The sequence below is a fragment of the Canis lupus genome, chromosome 3 (genome assembly GCF_011100685.1).
Source record: "Canis lupus familiaris isolate Mischka breed German Shepherd chromosome 3, alternate assembly UU_Cfam_GSD_1.0, whole genome shotgun sequence".
In the NCBI taxonomy this organism is placed as follows: Eukaryota; Metazoa; Chordata; class Mammalia; order Carnivora; family Canidae; genus Canis; species Canis lupus.
In genome coordinates, this window is record NC_049224.1 from 31,123,250 (window position 1) to 31,143,608 (window position 20,359).

Sequence of the window (20,359 nt, forward strand, 5' to 3'; positions counted from 1 at the left end):
CTCCCAATGTAACAGATTTCAGTGTCCATATAACTCATACACTTTAATAATACATTCTAAGTAATCTGATCCCCCATCCCAGATATGACTGACAATTTTTAAATGATTTTTAAACTCTTTATTCCATTAAAGAATATATCCATCATCTTGGTAAACTTGGGGCATTTCACATGATCATGTTTAATAAATTTACCCCATGGGGCATCTGGCTCAGTCAGTAGAGCATGCAACTCTGAGTTTAAGCCCCATGTTGGACCTAGAGCTTACTTTAAAAAAAAGAAAGAAAGAAATTTACCCCATCATGTGTCTTAGAAGCATGTGTATGTTAAATCCTCCAAATCTGAAATCATTCGATCTCTTTATTCCTCTGTCTTCCTTCTCTTCTTCTCCTTTTCTTTTTCTCTTCACTTCTTTCTCTCCCCATCCCTTCCTCTGGCTTTTTTCTCACAGAAGAAGAAACCAATAATGGAGCTACTAGAGATTTAAAAATAATAGTGAATTTTTTTATTTAAGAGAGATGATCTTCATTTAACTTACTCATAATGTGAGTTTTTAAGTTATTCTCTTTGTTACTGCTAAAGATATTACTGATGTTAACATCTGTTCTTCAGTTTTTCTTTTATTTGCTATGAACACAGAAATGAACTGTTCATAGCAGTATTACTAGCTAGCACTAAATTCATTCTTAGTATAATAACTAGGTTATTTGATGTGATTTCATTTCTTGGTTTTGTTAAATGTGTTTAATCTGAGCTCAGATTCTTTTTGACTTCTTATTTTCCCTCCTGCCTTTTTTTGGATTGAAATTATTTTAAAAATAAATTTTTTATGTCCTTTGTTGGCTTTTTTAGTAATAACTGTTATTTCAGTGGTTACCTTAGGGTTTATAGTATGTTCATTTAACTTACCACAGTCTACCTTTAGGTATCATACCACTTCCAGCATAGTTTAAGAACCTTACAATTATGTATTTTAATTTCTCCCCACTACTGAGGTAAGAGTCTTCAAAGTTTTCTAACCAGTACCCTGTGAATTACAAGGTTTTCCAGTGTTGTGGAAACAGGTACTTTTCCCTGTACCATGTAGGTTTTGGATACTGTCCCTGGAGTTTTTTTCATGTGATTCTTTCCCTGACCTCTGTCATTTCCTCACTTGTATGTGGTAACAGTACTTTATTGAATTCTTAAAGAAACCTTCTACTAATCTCTGGAATTCTGTCTCTGTACAGGTTTCTCCTTTGCAGTCCTCTGCCTTGTGAACCCTGGTTACCTTTGTCTTTCTATACTGTCAGCTATTCCTCACCTTAGAGAGTTGGTCAGACTCCTTTTGGTTTCCTCCTTACTGGACCACTTCGAAACTCTCAATCATAGGACTCATGTTATTTGTTTTCTGACTCTCAGGAATCACTGTTCTTTGTTGCCTACTGTCCAGTGTTTTGAAAACCATTGTATATGGTTTTTCCAGTTTTTTAGTTTCATGCTAAAGGGTAGTCTATTTATTACACTTTGGTCAGAAACAGAAGCCCATATTCCTCTTAAGGTACTTAATTTTGTCTAAGTTAAGTAGCCTTGAAGTTCTTTATATTTGATAGACTTTAAGTTTTAGGTTCTTTAACATTTGATATTTATTTCTCCAAAAATAAAGACAGTTGAATTTCTTTCTCCCTCATTAAGAAAAATGTATGTATTCCTTTTTAATCAAACACTACAAATCATCTTTCATTTGCAGATAGCCTTTTAAACAAAAGCAGGGTATATAATGGAATTGATTTCTTCATTTTTAAACGATCATATCAATGGTATATATAACATGTCAAGGACAAAGTGATAGTGGAAGGATTAGAAGTTGGGATGCAATGATAACCAGGTTGTATAGAAGTTTTGAAAAATAATTTTAAACAATTTGCAGTTCAATAGCAACAGTAGTAGACCAAGGTATTAGTTTGCTAGGGCTGGTATCACCAAGTAGTACAGATTAGGGGGCTTAAACAACAGAAATTTATTTTCTCACAGTTCTGGAGGCTAGAAGTCTGAGATGAATTGTTACCAACGTTGGCTTCTGAGGGCCACGAGGGAAGGATCTGGTTTAGGTCTCTCTCTCCTCAGCTTATATATGGCTGTCTTTTCCCTTTGTGTTCATATCATCTTCCATCTGAAAGTGCTTGTGTTTAAATTTCCTTCTCTTCCAAGGGCACTGGTCGTATTGGATTAGGACCCACCTCATTTTAATTTGATTATTATTTTAACAGGCAGAGTCACATTCGGAGGTATGGAAGGTTAGGATTTAAACATATGAGTGTTGTAGCAACACAATTCAACCCATAACAACTGATATCCCTATAAATGCTATTTTAGGAAATATTGATGTGTTTAAGAGTACATGTTGGGTAAAAGTGAAATAAGGACATGGACCATAATTTCCTACTTTGTAGGAATTATTCCTCCGATTGTAAATCAGAGTTGAACCGAATGAGTCTAAGGATCTTTCAGTAAATTATCAATATTAAGTCTATGACAGTAGTTGATTATAGGTAGTGAATTAATCTACTTTCGTCTCTTTGGCCTTCATTCTAACTTTGTAAGTGATTAATCCACTACTTTTGCTCTATATTTACCTTTTCAGTGAGATTTATTCTTTTATATTTTTTTGTAAATAGTACTTACAGACTTCCTTAATCTACAGACGTCCCTTTAACATTGTCCTATAACGCTGATTTAGTGGTGATGAACTCCTTTAGCAAAAAAGCTTTTGCGTATGTGGAAAACTCAATCTCCTTCAGTTCTGAATAATAAATTTGGTGGGTACAGTGTTCTTGTTTTGAAGTCTTTTTCATGACTTAAGGAATTTTAAGAATCAGTGTTCTTTTTTAAGTGTGTCATTAAAATGATAGTAGCAAATTCTCATTTTATTTTAGGTGTTCAGTGTTTTTACATAAAATGCTTTATCAGAGTTGTTAGTAAGGGACTTTTCAGCCCAAACTCTTCCTCCGCAATTCCCACATATACTTCAGTAGGATTTAATTAACCCTTAAAGTCTTAGTTAGATATATTAGGTTTCCAGGAGTAGAAGACATTATATCTAACCTAAACATACTGTTTAATTTTAAAAGAAGGTATGTATCATATTAATGGAAGTTTCTATTAATCTCGTTCTTTATTACTGTTAGTTTAATAACTTGAAGTAGACTACCTAACATTTTTCTACATCTGTTTTCTCAGCTGTAAAGTGGATACTATATCCAGCACGTATGACTGTGAGAATTGAGAGTATATACATTAGCACTGTGCCTAACAGCCATACTTTAGTAAATAATAGCTGCTGTTTTTAATGTGGTTCATTTGGATTATTACAAGGATAAGGAAAACAGGAATGATTGAGTTGGGGGACTTGTATTAGGCAAATCATGTCAGACATCCCTTAAAGGTGCCTCAGGGATGGGTAAGGAGTGCTTAGGTTGGAAGGGGAAGGGGAAGGCCACTCTTAGCCAGAGCAGCTCTTGTTTTCATCAGTTTTATATATTAAGTGTTGGGCTAGCAAAAGAAAACTGAAAATCCCTGTTTGTTGGTACTGGGCTATTAGATGGTTAGAGATACAAAGCCCAAAGTAAATATGAATGGGATAAGTGAGGTACAAACCTTTCAGTAATATTTAAGAACAGTTCAGGGTAGTTACTGAGTCAAGATCAGGATCTTGTCTGATGGTGATAAATACTGATTTAAAAGTAGAGCAGTATGCTATGTTAATGAATTTCTTAGAATTGACCGTATTTGCAAATGATTGATAAGAAGATGAAGATCCATAGAATCTGGGAATCTGATGAATCCTGGGACTTAGGTGTCTGCAGAGGCTTCAGTATGAATACTGAAATCTATAGAAGTGATGAACATAGAAAAGAAAATGTTAGTCATATATAGATATTACTTAGCTGAGTAGAAATGAATAGTAGATTTAGTAGATAATAGCAGCTGATGATTTGAAAAAGTTGTTATAGATGAGTAGCCAAATGTTTAAGTGGTGAAAAAATGAAATAGCCTAGTAACAAAAAAAATGGCAACACAGAACAAAAGTATTTTCTGTGGTGATTACTACCCTTTAGGGGAGAGTTAAGGAACAGGAGTGGGTTTTACATCCATTGGAGAGAGAGAGAGCAAGCTAAAGTAGATCAAATATTTATTTGATGTAGAGATATAGGCAAGAAGTAAGATATTAATTTAGAATGAAGACTTCTTATGTAGAAAGGGAATGCCTTAAAAAAAAAGAATCCATTAAAAAGTGTGATAGTAGAGAATAGGTTGGAAGGCTGAGGTTTATAAATTTGCATTAAGAGTGGAATACATAATACAGATGATTAAAGTATGTTAGGCAGTACAAAAAGGAATAGTACATAGAACAAAAAGGTATTCAGAAGGAGATTATCGGGGATTCTGTTTTTTTCTGGAATTGCGTAAGTTTTAAAGGGATATCCAAGCACAGACACATTAGGATGAATGAAAACTGATATCACATCTGTAAGTCATTCTGTTTTCCCTACATATCCAGAAATAGTAAATTTAAGAACTCACAGAGGCAAGTTAAGGTATCTTCTCCATGTAAGTTAATCTTTTACATTTTTGCTCAGCCTTTGCAGGCCTTTGGTAGAATTATGAAATCGCCTCAAGCTAGGTAGGAAGGGGATAGGAAGACTAAAGGACAAAAAAAATTCATATCTCAGTCCTGTCCCTTACACAAATGAGAATGGGTATAGTTTTTTTTTTTTATAATAATGTATTTAAAGACATTCCACAGCATGTTTATTGAGCATACCTTGACAACCACTGAAAATACAAAGATAAGATCTTGTACTCGCAGAATCTAAAATATATTGACTCATTCGAACATAAGAATAAACTGGTTAGGGATGCCTAGGTGGCTCTCTGGTTGAGTGTCTGCTTTCTGCTCAGGTCGTGAGCCCAGGGTCCTGGGATCGAGTTCCACATCGAACTCCCCACAGGAGCCTGCTTCTCCCTCTGCCTGTGTCTCTGCCTCTCTCTCTGTGGCTCTCATGAATAAGTAAATAAAATTAGAAAACAAAAATAATTAACTGGTTAATTCCTATTTCCTTTCATCCTGATACCCTTAAATATGTTTTATTTAGTGGTAGAAGATGATGAAGACGATTTTCCTACAACACGTTCTGATGGAGACTTCTTGCATAACACTAATGGCAATAAGGAAAAGTGTAAGTAGTACATTTTGTTCCTCTCAGCTAGATAAAGTGTTCTTTCTAAAATTATATAATAACTAAGTATGTAACAAGAATAATTATCTAATTGAGTAATTTTTTAAAAGCAGTGTAATTACCGGAAAGTGAAAAGTTCCTCCTAGGAAAAGACATGTAAGTGGAATATACATTCTGACATTAAATAATAATAGCCACTCATTACCTAACAAAGACTCATTCTAAATTCTAGACATTGTCCTACTTATTTCAGCAGTATTTGTTAAAATCAGTTTCTCGTACTGCAAGTTTATTTCTTGGGGGATGCATTATAATGGAGTTTGAATGTTTGAGTATATTTCTCTCTGTTTAACATTCTTTCCTGTCTCCACTCAATAAGCTGGTGTTGAAAAGTATGTAATCAGTATTATTAAAGGAAAATTATTAAAAATATCTCTGATTTCATGGTGCAGTTGTTTACAGAGCTAGGAACAAGGTGGTCTGTTTCATATACCCATTTATTGTTACTCTCTGTATAATGGCTAACTTATTAGATGGAATTCTGAATTGTTCATTAGAAGCCTGTGATTTGTGACAACATGGATGAACCTCCAGGGTCTTACAGTAAGAGAAACCAAAGACAGATACTGCATGGTATCTCTTACACGAGGAATCTTAAACAAACAAAACCAGAAATCTGTGATTCATAGTCAGTATTCTTCTTTTGGCATATCCTAAGAAAAAACTAGGTTTGTTTAAAAAAAAAAAAAATTTTTTTTTTTGGTAAAAATTTTTTTAATTACAAAAATAAAACTTGGTGAAAAAATGAGTTAATTGTGCTTATTTTTGCTAAAGTTATGAAGAATGTGAAATATAATTTATACTTTGGCATATTTTCAAAATAACTTTCAAACTGTTGTCTGCATGGCATTAATTTTCTATTTCAGAGATCACAGTGGACTATTGCATTATTGATACTAAAATCTGTGCTTCTCTCTGCCCACTTTATCCTTCTTTCCCTCTTCCTGTTTATTTTCATCATGACTCTTTTCTTCCTTATGACCTGCCCCCTCTCAGACTTGCAAAATACTAACTTACTACAAAGTTGTCCTTACAAGTTGGGACTGAAATGTTGAATTTTATTGAGTAATCTAAATTTACCTTTGTGAAATTAGAGTATTATTTTGGGAAGATTCTTTCAAGTTACATTTTAAATTCACAATGTATAATCTGTTTTCATAGGAAAAAGATTTTGGTTGGTATTGGAAAAATTAATGAAAAAATTATAAGACTTGCACATCAAAACTTCTATTCTGGTCAGTTCCCCCACCTGCATTCCCCAGAATAGAAAGGAAACTTATTTTAAACTTATTTTTAATTTAATAAAATTAAACTTATTTTAATTTCTTATTTTCAACTAGAAATTGAACTGGAGAGTTCTAGATTCAGGAATACATGGCATAGCAAAAGATAGATGTATTGGCCTATCTGTAAAGTGATTTTGTGGAAATTTACATACTGATGGTTGAAATTTCACAGCCTCATTGTTCTGTTTATCACCAAGGATTCTGGTAGCCAGGCACTAAATGAAAGTCTGCATCGTGAACCTCCTTTTACCATGTTTCCAGAATATCCATCAACCAAACATATATTTTCTGATAGAAAATTAAAACATAACTCTGTAGATGCTGAATGACCACAGATAAAGGACCTATAAATAGAGATTTTCTACCTCTTCCCTGAAAAAGCTGCCTCACTACCAGATCAGCCTTTAAGTCCACTAATTAAAAAACCCTGCCAATGCTTACAGACCTTCTAGAAACTGAACTCTGAGATGTGAACAGATAGCCTGATTTCCAGATATTTGAGGAAAACCTCCAGTCTCTTTTTTTGAAGAGAGAAATGAAGCAACAGAAGACAGGGTTACTAAAGTCATTTAGAGAAATATCCTAGAAGATATTTGTATAATTTTTTAAATCAATTGTGTTTTAAGTATATTTGTGGGATTCACTGTTTAAAATAATTCCTTTCTTAGTGGTTGATAGAAATTATGTCTTGTTAATCACCATAGATGGAAAGTATCTTTCTGTGGTTAACCTCTAGAAATAAGTTGGAAGCTTTGTATATAAAGTGAACAGAACATGTAGTCTTTAAATCTGGTACTACTTGATCATAGCCTAGGATTAGATAAAATTCTTAAAAATAGAGAGAGAGAGAGAGAGAGAGAGAGAGAGAGAGAGAGAGAAAGACAATTAAGGTAATTGAACTTTAGACCAGAGGAGGAATTTTTGGATACGAAAACATTTTCCTTAGTTAAAGACCCTCAGGATTCATGGTGGAAGGAGTGTTTCCTAAATCTTTTGTGAACGAATTTTGTATTTACCTCTAATGTAAATTTTCATCTGTTTTATTCTATGTCATCTTTTCTTTCTTTCTTTTTTTTTTTAATTAAAGATTTTATCTGTTTATCCCTGAAAGAAACAAAGAGAGGCAGAGACACAGGCAGGGAGAAGCAGGCTCCATGCAGGGAGCTGGATGTGGGACACTCGATCCTGGGACTCCAGGATCATGCCCTGGGTCGAAAGGCAGATGCTTAACTGCTGAGCCACCCAGGCATCCCTCTATGTCATCTTTTATTAATTTACATTTCTAGGGTCAAAAGGTAGTCTTTATGATGAAAACGTCAATTCATCAAAAATATATAACAATTACACATGTAGTTGCATGTAATAACATAACCCCAAAATATATGGAACAAAAACTGACCAAATTGAAGAGGAAAAAAAGACAATTAAGTAGTAATAGTTTGAGACTTAAATATCTAGCTTTCAACAGTTGATGACAAGTAGGAAGAAGGCCAACAAAGAAATAAAATAAACAGACCTGGTAGACATATACAGAACACTCCACTTAACAATAGGAGAATATATGTTCTTCTTGATAATACATGTAGTGTTTTTCAGGAAAGACCTTGTTCTTAGCCATAAAACAAGCTTCGATTAATTTAAAAGGATTTAAATCATAGAAAATATGTCCTCTGACCACAAAGAAATAAAATTAGAAATCAGTGACAAAGATTAGGAAATTCATGAATATGTAGAAATTAACGTACTCCTACATAATCAGTGGATTAAAGATAAAAATCACAAAGGAAATCAGAAAATACTATGAGATGAATGAAAGCAAAAATATAAGATACCAAGACAGATGAGCTGAAGCTAAAGCTGTGCTTAGAGAGAAATTTTTACCTGAAACACCTTTATTATAAAAAAGAAAGAAAGAAGGATGCCTGGGTGGCTCAGCCTTCAAGTCAGGTTGTGGTCTAGCCCAGCATCAGGCTCCCTGCTCATTGGGGAGTCTGCTGCTTCCTCTGCCCCTCCCTCTGCTCATTCTCTCTCTCTCTCTCTCTCTCTAATAAAAATCTTTTTTTAAAAAAGAATAGAAACTATAAATTGGTTCTTTGAGAAGATCAAAATGGACAAATCTTTAGCTCAAAATAAGAGATTACTAAAATCAGAAATGAAAGGAAGACTATCACTGCTGACCTTATAGAAATAAAAAGAATTAAGAAGGAGGGATGCTATAAATAAATGTATGCCAACAAATTTGATAACTTAGATGAAATAGATAGAAGTCTTAAAAAGGCACAAACTATAGAATGTTACTCAAGTAGACATAGAAAATGCAAATAGACCAATAATAAAGAGATACAATTAGTCATAAACTTCCCCACAAAGAAAAGCCCTGGCTCAAATGGCTTCACTGCTGAATTCTACTAAACATTTAAAGAAGAATTAATACTATCTCTTCACATGTTCTTCCAAACTTTAGGAGGAATATTTCTTAACCTGTTGAGACAGTTTTGTGAGACAAAGAGATCTCAAAACTATAGACCAATATCTCTTATGAAACTATAGACCAATATATCTTATGAATATAGATATAAATACTTAATAGTACTGGCAAACCAAATCCAGCAACATCTAAGAAGGATTATACACTATGACCAGAAGGGAATTATCCCAGAATGCAGAGTTGACTTAACTTAGGAAAATCAGTTGATAAAATAATTATATCAGTAGAATAAGGCCAAAACCGGTAGTCATCTCAACAGATGTAAAAAAAAAAAACAAAAAAAAAAAAAAACAAAAACAAAACAAAACACAAAAAAACATCTGACAGGGCAGCCCAGGTGGCTCAGCGGTTTAGCACTGCCTTCAGTCCAGGGCATGCATGATTCTGGAGACCTGGGATCAAGTCCCACATCGAGCTCCCCACTAGGAGCCTGCTTCTCCCTCTGCCTGTGTTTCTGCCTCTCTCTGTGTGTCTCTCATGGATAAATAAATAAAATCTTAAAAAAAAAAAACAACAACAAAACAAAAAACATTTGACAAAATCTAATACTAATACTCTTTCATGATAAAAACACTAAAAAACATAGGAATAACTACTCTGATTAAAAAAAAAATCTGTGAAAAATCTACATTTAACATCTCATTTAGTGGTAAAAGACTGCTTTCCCCCTGATATCAGGAACATGTCCATTCTTGCTATTTCTGTTCAATACTGCATTAAAGATTCCAGCCAGAACAACTGGACAAGAAAGTTAAATAAAAGGCATCCCGATTCTAAAGGAAGAATTAAGACTATTTCTATTTGAAGGTGCCATTATCTTAGGAGAAAATCCTAAGACATCCACTAAAAAACTTTTTGAACTAATAAATGAGTTCAGCAAGATTGCAGGGTATAAAATCAATATGTAAAAATCAGTTTTGGGGTGCCTGGCTGGCTCATTTGGTGTAGTATGTGCCGCTGGATTTGAGGTCATGAGTTAAAGCCCACGTTGGGTATAGGGCTTACTTTAAAAAAAGTCTACCATATTTTTATTGCTAATGGTGAACAATGTGAAGATTAAAATAACAGCTTTATTTATAATAGTATCTTTATGGCAATTTATAAAATGAATTAAATAATTAGGAACAAATTTAACAAGAGAAACAAAAATCTTATACTCTGAGATTAATAAAACATTGAAAAAAATGAAGACCTAAAAGTAGAAAGATATCCCATATTCATGGATTAGAAGAGATGATGATATTAAGAATTCAGTATTCCTGAAATTGCCCCACAGAATCAATGTAATTCTTACCAAAATCCTAAGTTTTTTTGCAGAAATGGACAAACTGACCCTAAAATTTATGTCAAAAATTACGCAGAATAGATACTATAGTCTTGAAGAACAAAATAGGAAGAGTCACGCTTCCAATTTTACCACTTACAAAACCACCAGTAAAGTGTGGCACTGGAATGTGTTTTATATTTTCCAGTTGTTGCTATTCAGCAATATTTTCTGACCAATTTCCTATATTACATCTATTCTTATTTTGTAAATATTATACAAGAGCATTTTGTCATGTTATCAGCTATATAAAAGAATGAGTATAGATACTAACTGATCTGTCAAATCAAGGTATACTCTTGATGCAACTCACAAAGAAGAAATTTACTGTTAATGGAGCATGAATAATACTCTGTTCTTTCTCTCCACCCAGTCTGTGTGCATGTGCATTAATTGTCCAGACAGAGAATTTCTACCACCAGTCACTTTTCACCCTCTTTTAGCTCGGAGACTATTTTCATGTGAAAATATTTTAGATTTTGTTTTTTAGCCAACTATATCTTGGACTATAGGCCAGTAGTCCGAAACTGATCATAGACCCTGGCTTGATTGATATCAGTGTCATATCACAGTCTTCAACTGTGTTTCTTCTTTATCATAGTAGGCAGGTGAGAGATTTTTTTTTTTTTTTTTTTTTTTTTTTTTTTGGCAGGTGAGAGATTTAAACAAGTTGCCATCCTGTATGTTCAGAAGAACTTATCTGCCAATTTTTTCTGTCCCTTGTATGTGGTAACATACGCTCATACAGACACAATCTTTTTGATGTGAGAAAATGAAAAAACTCCTCACTACAAAAACTGTGGGGATTCCCCTTTAGGTTGCCTGCTATTCAAAAATAGTGTGTGTGAGTCTGTGTTTCGGGGATCCCTGGGTGGCTCAGCGGTTTGGCACCTGCCTTTGGCCCAGGGCGCGATCCTGGAGTCCCGATAGCGAGTCCCGCATCGGGCTCCCTGCATGGAGCCTACTTCTCCCTCTGCCTGTGTCTCTGGCTCTCTCTCTCTATGTCTATCATGAATAAATAAAAAAAAAAAATCTTAAAAAAAAAAAAAAAAGGATTCTCTGTCTCCCTCTCCCCTTCCCTGCTTGCTCATGCTTTCTCTCTTCCTTCCCTTCTCTAAAAAAGAAGAAAAGATTACCTTGTTTTTAGCTGAGATATTTAGATGAGTATGCTCATCAGAAATTACCCAAGTACTTCAGAGTTTTACACAACTTTTCCCATCAAGATTAATATAGTTCTACAGTATAAGGTATTAAGAGACTTGGAGCAAAAATCAAAGTAACCAGTACTTAGAGGAGCTGAGTGGATAACAGATTAAGGTGAGTTTTTTGTCATCATGACTTATGTGTGAGACACTAAAATGAAGTGTTGAAAATATCAACTATTTTTTTTAATATCAACTATTTAAAAGCTTAAAGTCTATGACATAATCCCTGTATCATTCTGAAAAGGATTTCAGGTAGCTGCTTCTGAAAGTAGTAAGTAGAGCTGAAGAGGTACATTTCTATATTTCTAGAATTTTTTCAAAAACATTTCATGTCACACTTTTCATCTAAATTAAAGTTTTTACAAAAATATATAAATTAACATTAAGCAGAGAGGACAGATTATTTTAGTTAATACACATCCTTTTATGCAGAACATAGGTGACCTTTCATTTCCTTCCATTAATGAAAGTAGTTTATAATTAAACTGTGATCTTGGTAAGAGTGTTAGAAAATAAAGAAGTTAAAATGATAGGGTTTTCAGAAAATATAAGAAAAATATATTTTTTAACAGTTTTATTGAGTTATAATTAACCTACAATAAACTGCACATATTTAAAGTGCATGATTTAGAAATGTCTGGGTGGCTCAGCGGTTGAGTGTCCATAAATTTGGCTCAGAGTGTGATCCTGGGGTCCCAGGATCTAGTCCCACATCAGGCTCCCTACCTGGAGCCTGTTTCTCCCTCTATGTTCTGCCTCTCGCTCTGTGTCTCTCATGAATAAATAAATAAAATCTTTAAAAATTAAAGTGCATGGTTTGGTAAGTTTTGATGTTATCATTATAATCAAGATTATTGTATCTATCACCCTCAAAAGTTTCCTTCATCTCTTTTGTCAACCCTCCTCTCCCTATTCCCAAACAACCATTCTGATCTCTTTTTTTTGTCAGTGTAGATTAGTTTTCATATTCTTGAGTATAATATAAATGGACTCATGCAGTATGTGGGAGTTTTTTGTCCAGGCTTCTTTTTTAGAAATTCATCATATTATTTTTTGTATTAGTATTTGATTTCTTTTCATTGCTAAGTAGGATTTCCTTGTGTTGATACGCTACAATTTGCTTATCCATTCATCTCCTTATGGACATTTGGATTATTTTAAGTTTTTGGCTGTTACAATAATACTGCTATGAGTATTCATGTGTGGTGTTTTTATAGACATATATTTTATTTGAAGTCAGTACTCAGGAATGGAATGGTTGAATCATATGGTAGGTGTATATTTAACTTAAAAAAAAACACCAATTTGGGCAGCCCTAGTGGCTCAGTGGTGTAGTGCCACCTTCAGCCTGGAGTGTGATCCTGGAGACTCAGGATTAAGTCCCACGTCGGGCTCCCTGCATGGAGCCTGCTTCTCCCTCTGCCTGTGTCTCTGCCTCTCTCTCTCTTTTTGTGTCTGTCATGAATAAATAAATAAAATCTTAAAAAAAAATAAAACACCAATTTATTTTACCAGCCATATAGGATAGTCTTGATTCCTCCAAATCCCCACTAATACTTGGCACAGTCAGTCTTGGGACACTTGGATGCTCAGTTGGTTAAGTGGCCTAACTCTTGGTTTTGCTTAAATGATGGTGTCGGGATCATGGGATCAAGCCCTACCTAAAGTACAAGCTCTGCGGGGAATCTGCTCAAGGATTCTCTCTCCCTCTCCTTTTACCCCTCCCCATCCTTTTGCTCCCCCTCCCCATGCATCCTCTCTCTGTCTCCCTCTAAAATAAATACATCTTTCAAAACACAAATTTTAGTCTTCTGATAGCTGTTTAGTGATGTCTTGTTGTGGTTATTTGTATTTCCCTAGTAATTAATGGTATTGAGCATCTTTTCATGTGCTTATTTGCTATCCATATCTCTGTGTTGAAGAGTGTTTAAATATTTTGCCCAATATTTTAGTTGGGTTACATATTTTCTTATTAAGTTTTGAGATTACAGGGGGATCCCTGGGTGGCTCAGCGGTTTGGCGCCTGCCTTTGGCCCAGGGTGCAATCCTGGAGTCCCAGGATCAAGTCCCACGTCAGGCTCCTGGCATGGAGCCTGCTTCTCCTTCCTCCTGTATCTCTGCCTCTCTCTCTCTCTCTGTCTATCATAAATAAATAAGTAAGTCTTTTAAAAAAAAGTTTTGAGATTACAGTATGTATTCTGTATTGAATGTCAGTATTCTATATTAATATATATAACGTATATATTGATAAAGGATACAAGTCCTTTATTAGATATATGCTCTGCAATGATTTTCTTGTAGCCTGTGGCTTGTCTCCTCATTATCTTTCTATAAAGTTTTTAAAATGGAAATTAAATGAATTTTAACTATATAACATGATTTGATATTCATAATGAACTGTAGTCAAGCTAATTAACATATCATTTCCTCATGTAGATAGCATTTTTGTTTGTCATGAGAGCACCTGAAACCTGTCTCAGCAAATTTCCAGTATTCAGCCCAGTATTATTAAATATAGTCACTGTGTCATACATCAGACCTGTAGACTTATTCATTCTACATAACTTTCATTCTTTTAACAATACTTTTAAGAGCAGAGATTTTAAATTTTGATGAAGTTCATTTTATCAATTTGTTTTGTGGCTTATACCTTTGCTATCATATCTACATGAGTTTTTAAAGTTGAAAGTATCATTTCACTTATAAGCATTCTATTGGAATGGTTTCTTATTAGTTAATAGTGTAAGTTATGCTCTCTTGCATAACTTGTAAGTTGTAGGATTTTTCATTTAATTCATTTAATATAAACATAAGAGCCATGTGATACGTGCATTGGTCTCAGACTTAATTTGGGGCATTTATTTAAAAGTTTTACATTACCTTATTCAATTCTATAGTTTATTGTTAGGTATTTTTTAAATTTCAGGCCTCTTAGAACGTGAAGTAGTTCTTGGTGTAATTTAGTCCCACTTTAACCTGTCAGGGTATTATTGTTAAAGTATTTTTCCTCCTACCACTTTGTTCATTGGGTGCAGTACAGCAAATAGATTTCAGGAAACAGAATCCAGAAAAAAGAGATAAGAAAGTACATATGCTGCCACAAACTTCTTTGCTTATGGAGTATGTAATGGAAATGTTTACATGTTGGCCAACAAAAGGGAAATTATAATCCAAAAGCCTGCTCTGACTTGCTGGGTTTTAAACATTTTCTAGTTTTAAGTTTTGATGAACAGTTAATTCTTCATTAGAAAGATTTTCAGTGAATAACTTTTTTTTTTCTTCAGTATTTCCACATGTAACACCAAGAGGAATTAATGGTATAGACTTTAAAGGGGAGGCAATAACTTTTAAAGCAACTACTGCTGGAATCCTTGCTACACTTTCTCATTGTATTGAACTAATGGTAAAACGTGAGGACAGCTGGCAAAAGAGACTGGATAAGGTAAGTCTAGTTTTTCTTCCATTTTATTTAAATATAATAATTTAAAAAAATAATCCCCATTTTATCTCAGTTTTATATATTGATTGAACAGTTTAACTTCTTTGGGAAAAATCTATTGGGATTGATAGAAGTACAGGGAGCACTACTCTGAAACTTTGTAGGCATCTGAAACTCATTTTCCTAGTGAGGTTCACCAGTTACATATTCAGTTACTACACAACACAAATTTGTAGTAGGATTTTATTTTATTTTATATTTTATTTCATAGATTTTACTTATTTATTTATGAGAGACAGAGAGAAAGAGGCAGAGACATAGGCACAGGGAGCCTGATGTAGGACTTAGTCCCAGGACCCTGGGATCACAACCTGAGCCAAAGGCAGGTGCCCCAGTGGTAGGATTTTAATCTAAAAATGTTTGTAGTAGTAATAGTAATGCCTTGGAATAGAAATGATGAGCCACTTAACATTACCTAGTTTTATTGTGGAATATGTGAAGCTGCATTTAAATTATATGAACTGAAATGCCAATTTATAAAGTCAAACATATATACACACATACTCTCCAGGGTCATTGTGCTATTATTTAACATATGTTGTTCATTCAACATTTGCCTCATGTTCACCTACTTCCACCTTTGTTTAAACTTTAGCACTGATAGTAAGTAACATTACAATATGAATCTTTTAGTTCCTAGTGTCAATTATGGCTCAGTGAATTTGTTTAGTAGGAAAACTTCTTATTTAGAATTCAACATCAGCAAAATAATAAAGTGTTAGAACTGAAACATATCTCAGAAAATTTAGTTCTGGTCTAATGCCATCATTTTATATAGAAGGAACTGAGGTCTCAAGACTGGTCCAGTGATGCTATGTACCAGTTGGAAGAATTTTACTCTATTTTTTATATATATGTGTGTATATATATGTGTATAATATTTATATATATAGAATAGAATATTTTATTCTATTATATATAAATATATATATATGTATATATGTATATTTTAAGATTTTTATTTATTCATGAGAGGCAGAGACACAGGCAGAGGGAGAAGCAGGCTCCATGCAGGGAGCCTGATGTGGGAATCAATCCTGGGTCTCCAGGATCAGGCCCTGGGCTGAAGGCAGCGCTAAACTGCTAAGCCACCTGAGCTGCCCTCTATTTTATATTTCAACTCTGAATACTAGGCCAAACTTTAGTCAGAATGTTGCCATAAGTAAGTGAGTCTTATTGCTTGTAATATTTCAAGATCTTAACATTTTGAGCAGGAAACTAGGTAAAGGCACTGATGTAAGGGCAGGATATATTCTTTAAAACAAGCAGCAAGAATGTGTATTCAAAGTACAGACATTTCATTATTATTATTCTAGAGTCAAACTCTTGTATCTTCAGAGATTTCAGCTCTATACCAATGTGGATCAGATTGAATTTTTAGAAGTTTCCATGTAAACACACAAAAAACTGTGTTGAGAAAACAAGACAACCCTTTAACTCCTACTTGTCCAGACTAGCTTATTTCAAACTTTTTGGCAACTTTATCTTAACAGTTCAGTCTCTTGACTTTTTATCCTTCACTAAGGGATCATCATCTTCATTCATATATTCAACCACACTACCTAAAAAATATTCATTAGAAATGAAATGTGACTTTCCCATCCTTTAAGGGATCAAGTGTCTTACTTGCAGTGCTGAAAAAGAAAGTGGCTTTTGCTTACCTTCATTGTTGTCAGTCTTATTCATTCTTTTTCTCTATTGGAGAGCAATAAAGGATCTGGGAAAAAATAATTTTGTTGATTTTCTAGGCACCATGTAAGCAAAGAAAAGCCACAAAAGACAATACTAATTGAAACTGGGAAATTACTGCATTTTATAGTCTTTACAGGTCTGATGTCAAATCTTATTCCTCTCTTCACTATAATTCTTCCTCCACGCTGAAATAGAATCCCAGTTATGTTTTACATGAAATTTAGGAGTGTGGGTATGTTTGATACTCCGTATGTGTGTGTGTGTGTGTGTATACCTATATGTATATGTGTGGTGTACACAAATGTATGTATGTATGTACGTATACACATTATAAGGAATAGGAAGTTCTTAGAAAGTGTTCACCAACAGATATGTCTTTTTTTTTTAAGATTTTATTTATTTATTCATGAGAGACAGAGAGAGAGAGAGAGGCAGAGACACAGGTAGAGGGAGAAGCAGGTTCCCTGCAGGGAGCCTGACGTGGGACTCGATTTTGGGTCTCCAGGATCACGCCCTGGGCCGAAGTCGGCGCTAAACCACTGAGCTACCCAGGCTGCCTGACAGGTATGTCTTTTAAGTAATTCATATAACTTGGAAGGAAAGTACGATGATAATTTAATATTATTTAACTGAAATTTGTTTCATTCAAAAAGTATTTGTATGTTTCTAATCTGCTAAGCTCTAAGCTAAAAATGGGGAAGCACCAATGAAAAGGAAATCATCCTTCAAGGAGCTTAATCTAATGAGAGCCATGAAATAGGTAATACGTATATAATAACAGCTGTTTGGGGGCACCTGTAAGTGGCTCAGTCAGTTAAGCATCTGCTTTCAGCTCAGGTCATGATCCCAGGGTCCTGGAATCAAGCCATGGATCAGGCTCCCTGCTTAGCAAGGAATCTGCTTCTCCCTCTCCCTCTGCTGCTCCCCTTGCTTGTGCACACTCTCTCCAATAAATAAATAAAATCTTAAAAAAAAGCTATTCGATAGCAGAATTGTTTAACTTTGATTTCTAATGTCAGTTCCATTATTTCAGCTGAATAATAGAAAATTAATATTTAGTTGTGATGATTTTTCTTGGTTACCTGTAATAATCCCTTCTATTATAGAAGTGTACTTAATTGTTAGTTGGTCATGTCTAAGAGGATCAGAAATTGTAAGATTAAACAATTTTAGTTACTAACAATGTTAAATCTATTCATTGAAGATGTTTGCTTACGTTAATAGGCTCTTGTGTGTAATTTCACATGCTTTTTCATTTTCCCTTAAATTCTTTGAATATAATTCTGTGCTGTATATTTTGGTTGTGTTCAGTTTTTAAAATTAGGTTATAGCATAAATATGATGTGCACCAATCCTAAGTGTACTGCTTGATGATTTTTGTGCGTATATGTACACCCCTTTAATCACTACTTAGATTAAGGTAAAGAATTTTTATAATGCCCCGGAAGGTTCCTACATGCCTCTTCCTGGTCCATACCATACCACCGTCTAGATGTGACCATATACATGCCTGTGTTTGTTTTCCCTCAGCATTGACTATGAGATTCATTCATGTTGTTACATTTACTGGTAGTTTATTCTTTTTTTATTGTTTTATTTCATTGTATGACTTCAATTTGTTTATCAGTTTTTCTTGTTGGTAGATACTTATGTTTTTATATTTTGGCTACTGCGAATAAAGCTGTGTATTCCTGTTCATAGCTTTTGGTGGATACGCACTTATTTCTCTTGGGCATGTATCTAGTAGTAGAATTGTTGGTTCATGGGGTATATGCTAGCTGTAGTGTAGCTACACTAGTGTAGCTAGTGTAGTGCCAATATCCATATTGGCAGTTTTCCCAAGTGATTATCCATTTATACTTCCACCAGAATTGATGAGAATTCATTTGCTCTTCACTCTTGGCAGCACTTGGTATTATCAAGTTTTTGCAGGTTTTCTTTGTTTTTTAATTTTAGCTATCCTGGTAGATCTGTAGACCCTCTTTCCCTTGAGTACGCAGAAATTAGCCATTGGGTCTAATGAAATAATTCACTGATTTGCATGAGCTTAATTCAGATAGGATATTTGGAAGTAGTTAGCTTTGTGTGAATTCATGTAGACTTTAATTTAACCTTTAAGTATTTGAGGTAAGGAAATAAAGGCATTTAGATTCCTTACAAGCTTGTTAGAGTTCAGTTATCAGATTTGACCAGTATAGTCCATTGTTGTAGAAATAAGTTTGAGACTGGTGCCAAGGCCAACCTTTTTCTTTTAAGTGTTGACCTTGGGTCTTTTACCCTCTTAAAGTTCTGTATTAAAGGAAAAGATTAAAGTAAAAATCTAAGCCCTTTTTCAGCTCTGAAATAATTTTAGCCAGCAGTGGGAAAGTACCAGAAATTTATCTTTCTTAGAATATATTTTAGCATTCATTGATTTCACCTATTGATTGAGTTGCTTTCTTTCTTTAAAGCAAAATAGAATTTTTTATAGGGGAAAACAAACATGAATACATTGTGTTTCTGTGGTCTTTTCTTTGTTTCTACCTATATGGTAGATTTTAGTGATGATTTAAATGATAACTTGTGTGTAATATGTAGCTCAGAGAAAAGTCTTTTCTTGGGCAGAATACTCATTCGTCACAGGAATGGGGAGGGGTTGTTATTGTTGTTTGGCCACTTCAAATGATAATTTTTCACTTTCTTTTTTTTTAATAGGAAGTTGAGAAGAGAAGAAGAATAGAGGAAGCATACAAAAATGCCATGACAGAACTGAAGAAAAAATCCCACTTTGGAGGGCCAGATTATGAGGTATGAAGTTATATTTTTAGTTCAGAAGAAGGAAAATATAGGCCATATCTGTCACAAAAGTGATTAATTTTTAAATAATGCTTTTATCACCTTTAAGTATTCTAGATATGTAATATATTCTTCAGTGTTTATTTTGATTAAATATGTATTTCATGATAAATGTTAGGCTTACTCTGAAATAGATTTTTTTTTTATTGACTACAAAATTTAGTGTAGGTTTGTCAAAAACTCATTTATTAGGCCTGTCTGCATTATAGGACAAGTTTTTATCTATCCTATGAGGACAATAATTTTAATGTTATCTTCTTTTTTTAATAAAAGCAACTTATGGAGGAAAACCCTGAGTACTATACAGACAAAAAGATTTTAGCTGTATGTATTGGGAGGTCCTGTCCATAGCAGAACTTGAACTGTCCTCATTGCCTTGTCCTTATTGTTTGAAAATATCTAAAACTAACTTTTTTCTTCTTTTGTTTCTTTATTAGGCAATTAGTAAATTCTCCTCCGTATGCACACACAGACGTTAATATTTTATAAGCTGTTTTTCCATGGTATTTCTTTAGAGGGAAAAAGATATAAGAAATGTATTTGGTAATAGTCCCTAACATTGTTGGTATTTCTGAAATGCTTATTTTAAAAATGGAGTGTTAAAGAAGAATCATTGAGATAGAAGTAGAACGTTAAAATAATTATGGTTAGTTTATATTTAAGAAAATAGAAGAGGGGTGCCTGGGTGGCTCAGTCATTTAAGCGTCCAACTCTTGGTCTCCACTCAGGTCAGAATCTCATGGATCTCATGG

General features: G+C 34.0%; 1 protein-coding gene and 1 long non-coding RNA gene across 5 annotated transcripts in view; one reads left to right on the top strand and one right to left on the bottom strand.

The window, feature by feature from the left end:
* The window catches only part of CERT1 (ceramide transporter 1), a 105,179-nt gene that overhangs the window by 54,583 nt on the left and 30,237 nt on the right, over nt 1-20,359 (top strand). For all 4 annotated transcript variants that reach the window (XM_038532539.1, XM_038532536.1, XM_038532538.1 and 1 more), the window contains exons 6-8: nt 5,135-5,218; nt 14,866-15,023; nt 19,467-19,559. In XM_038532539.1, the coding sequence (XP_038388467.1) occupies nt 5,135-5,218; nt 14,866-15,023; nt 19,467-19,559 (335 nt within the window). The remainder of the gene's footprint in view (nt 1-5,134; nt 5,219-14,865; nt 15,024-19,466; nt 19,560-20,359) is intronic.
* Nucleotides 146-5,392, bottom strand: LOC111095175. The gene is made up of 3 exons (XR_005356880.1): nt 5,341-5,392; nt 3,636-3,868; nt 146-474 (listed from the first exon to the last, which is right to left on the bottom strand). It is a non-coding gene; the product is annotated as an uncharacterized LOC111095175 (long non-coding RNA).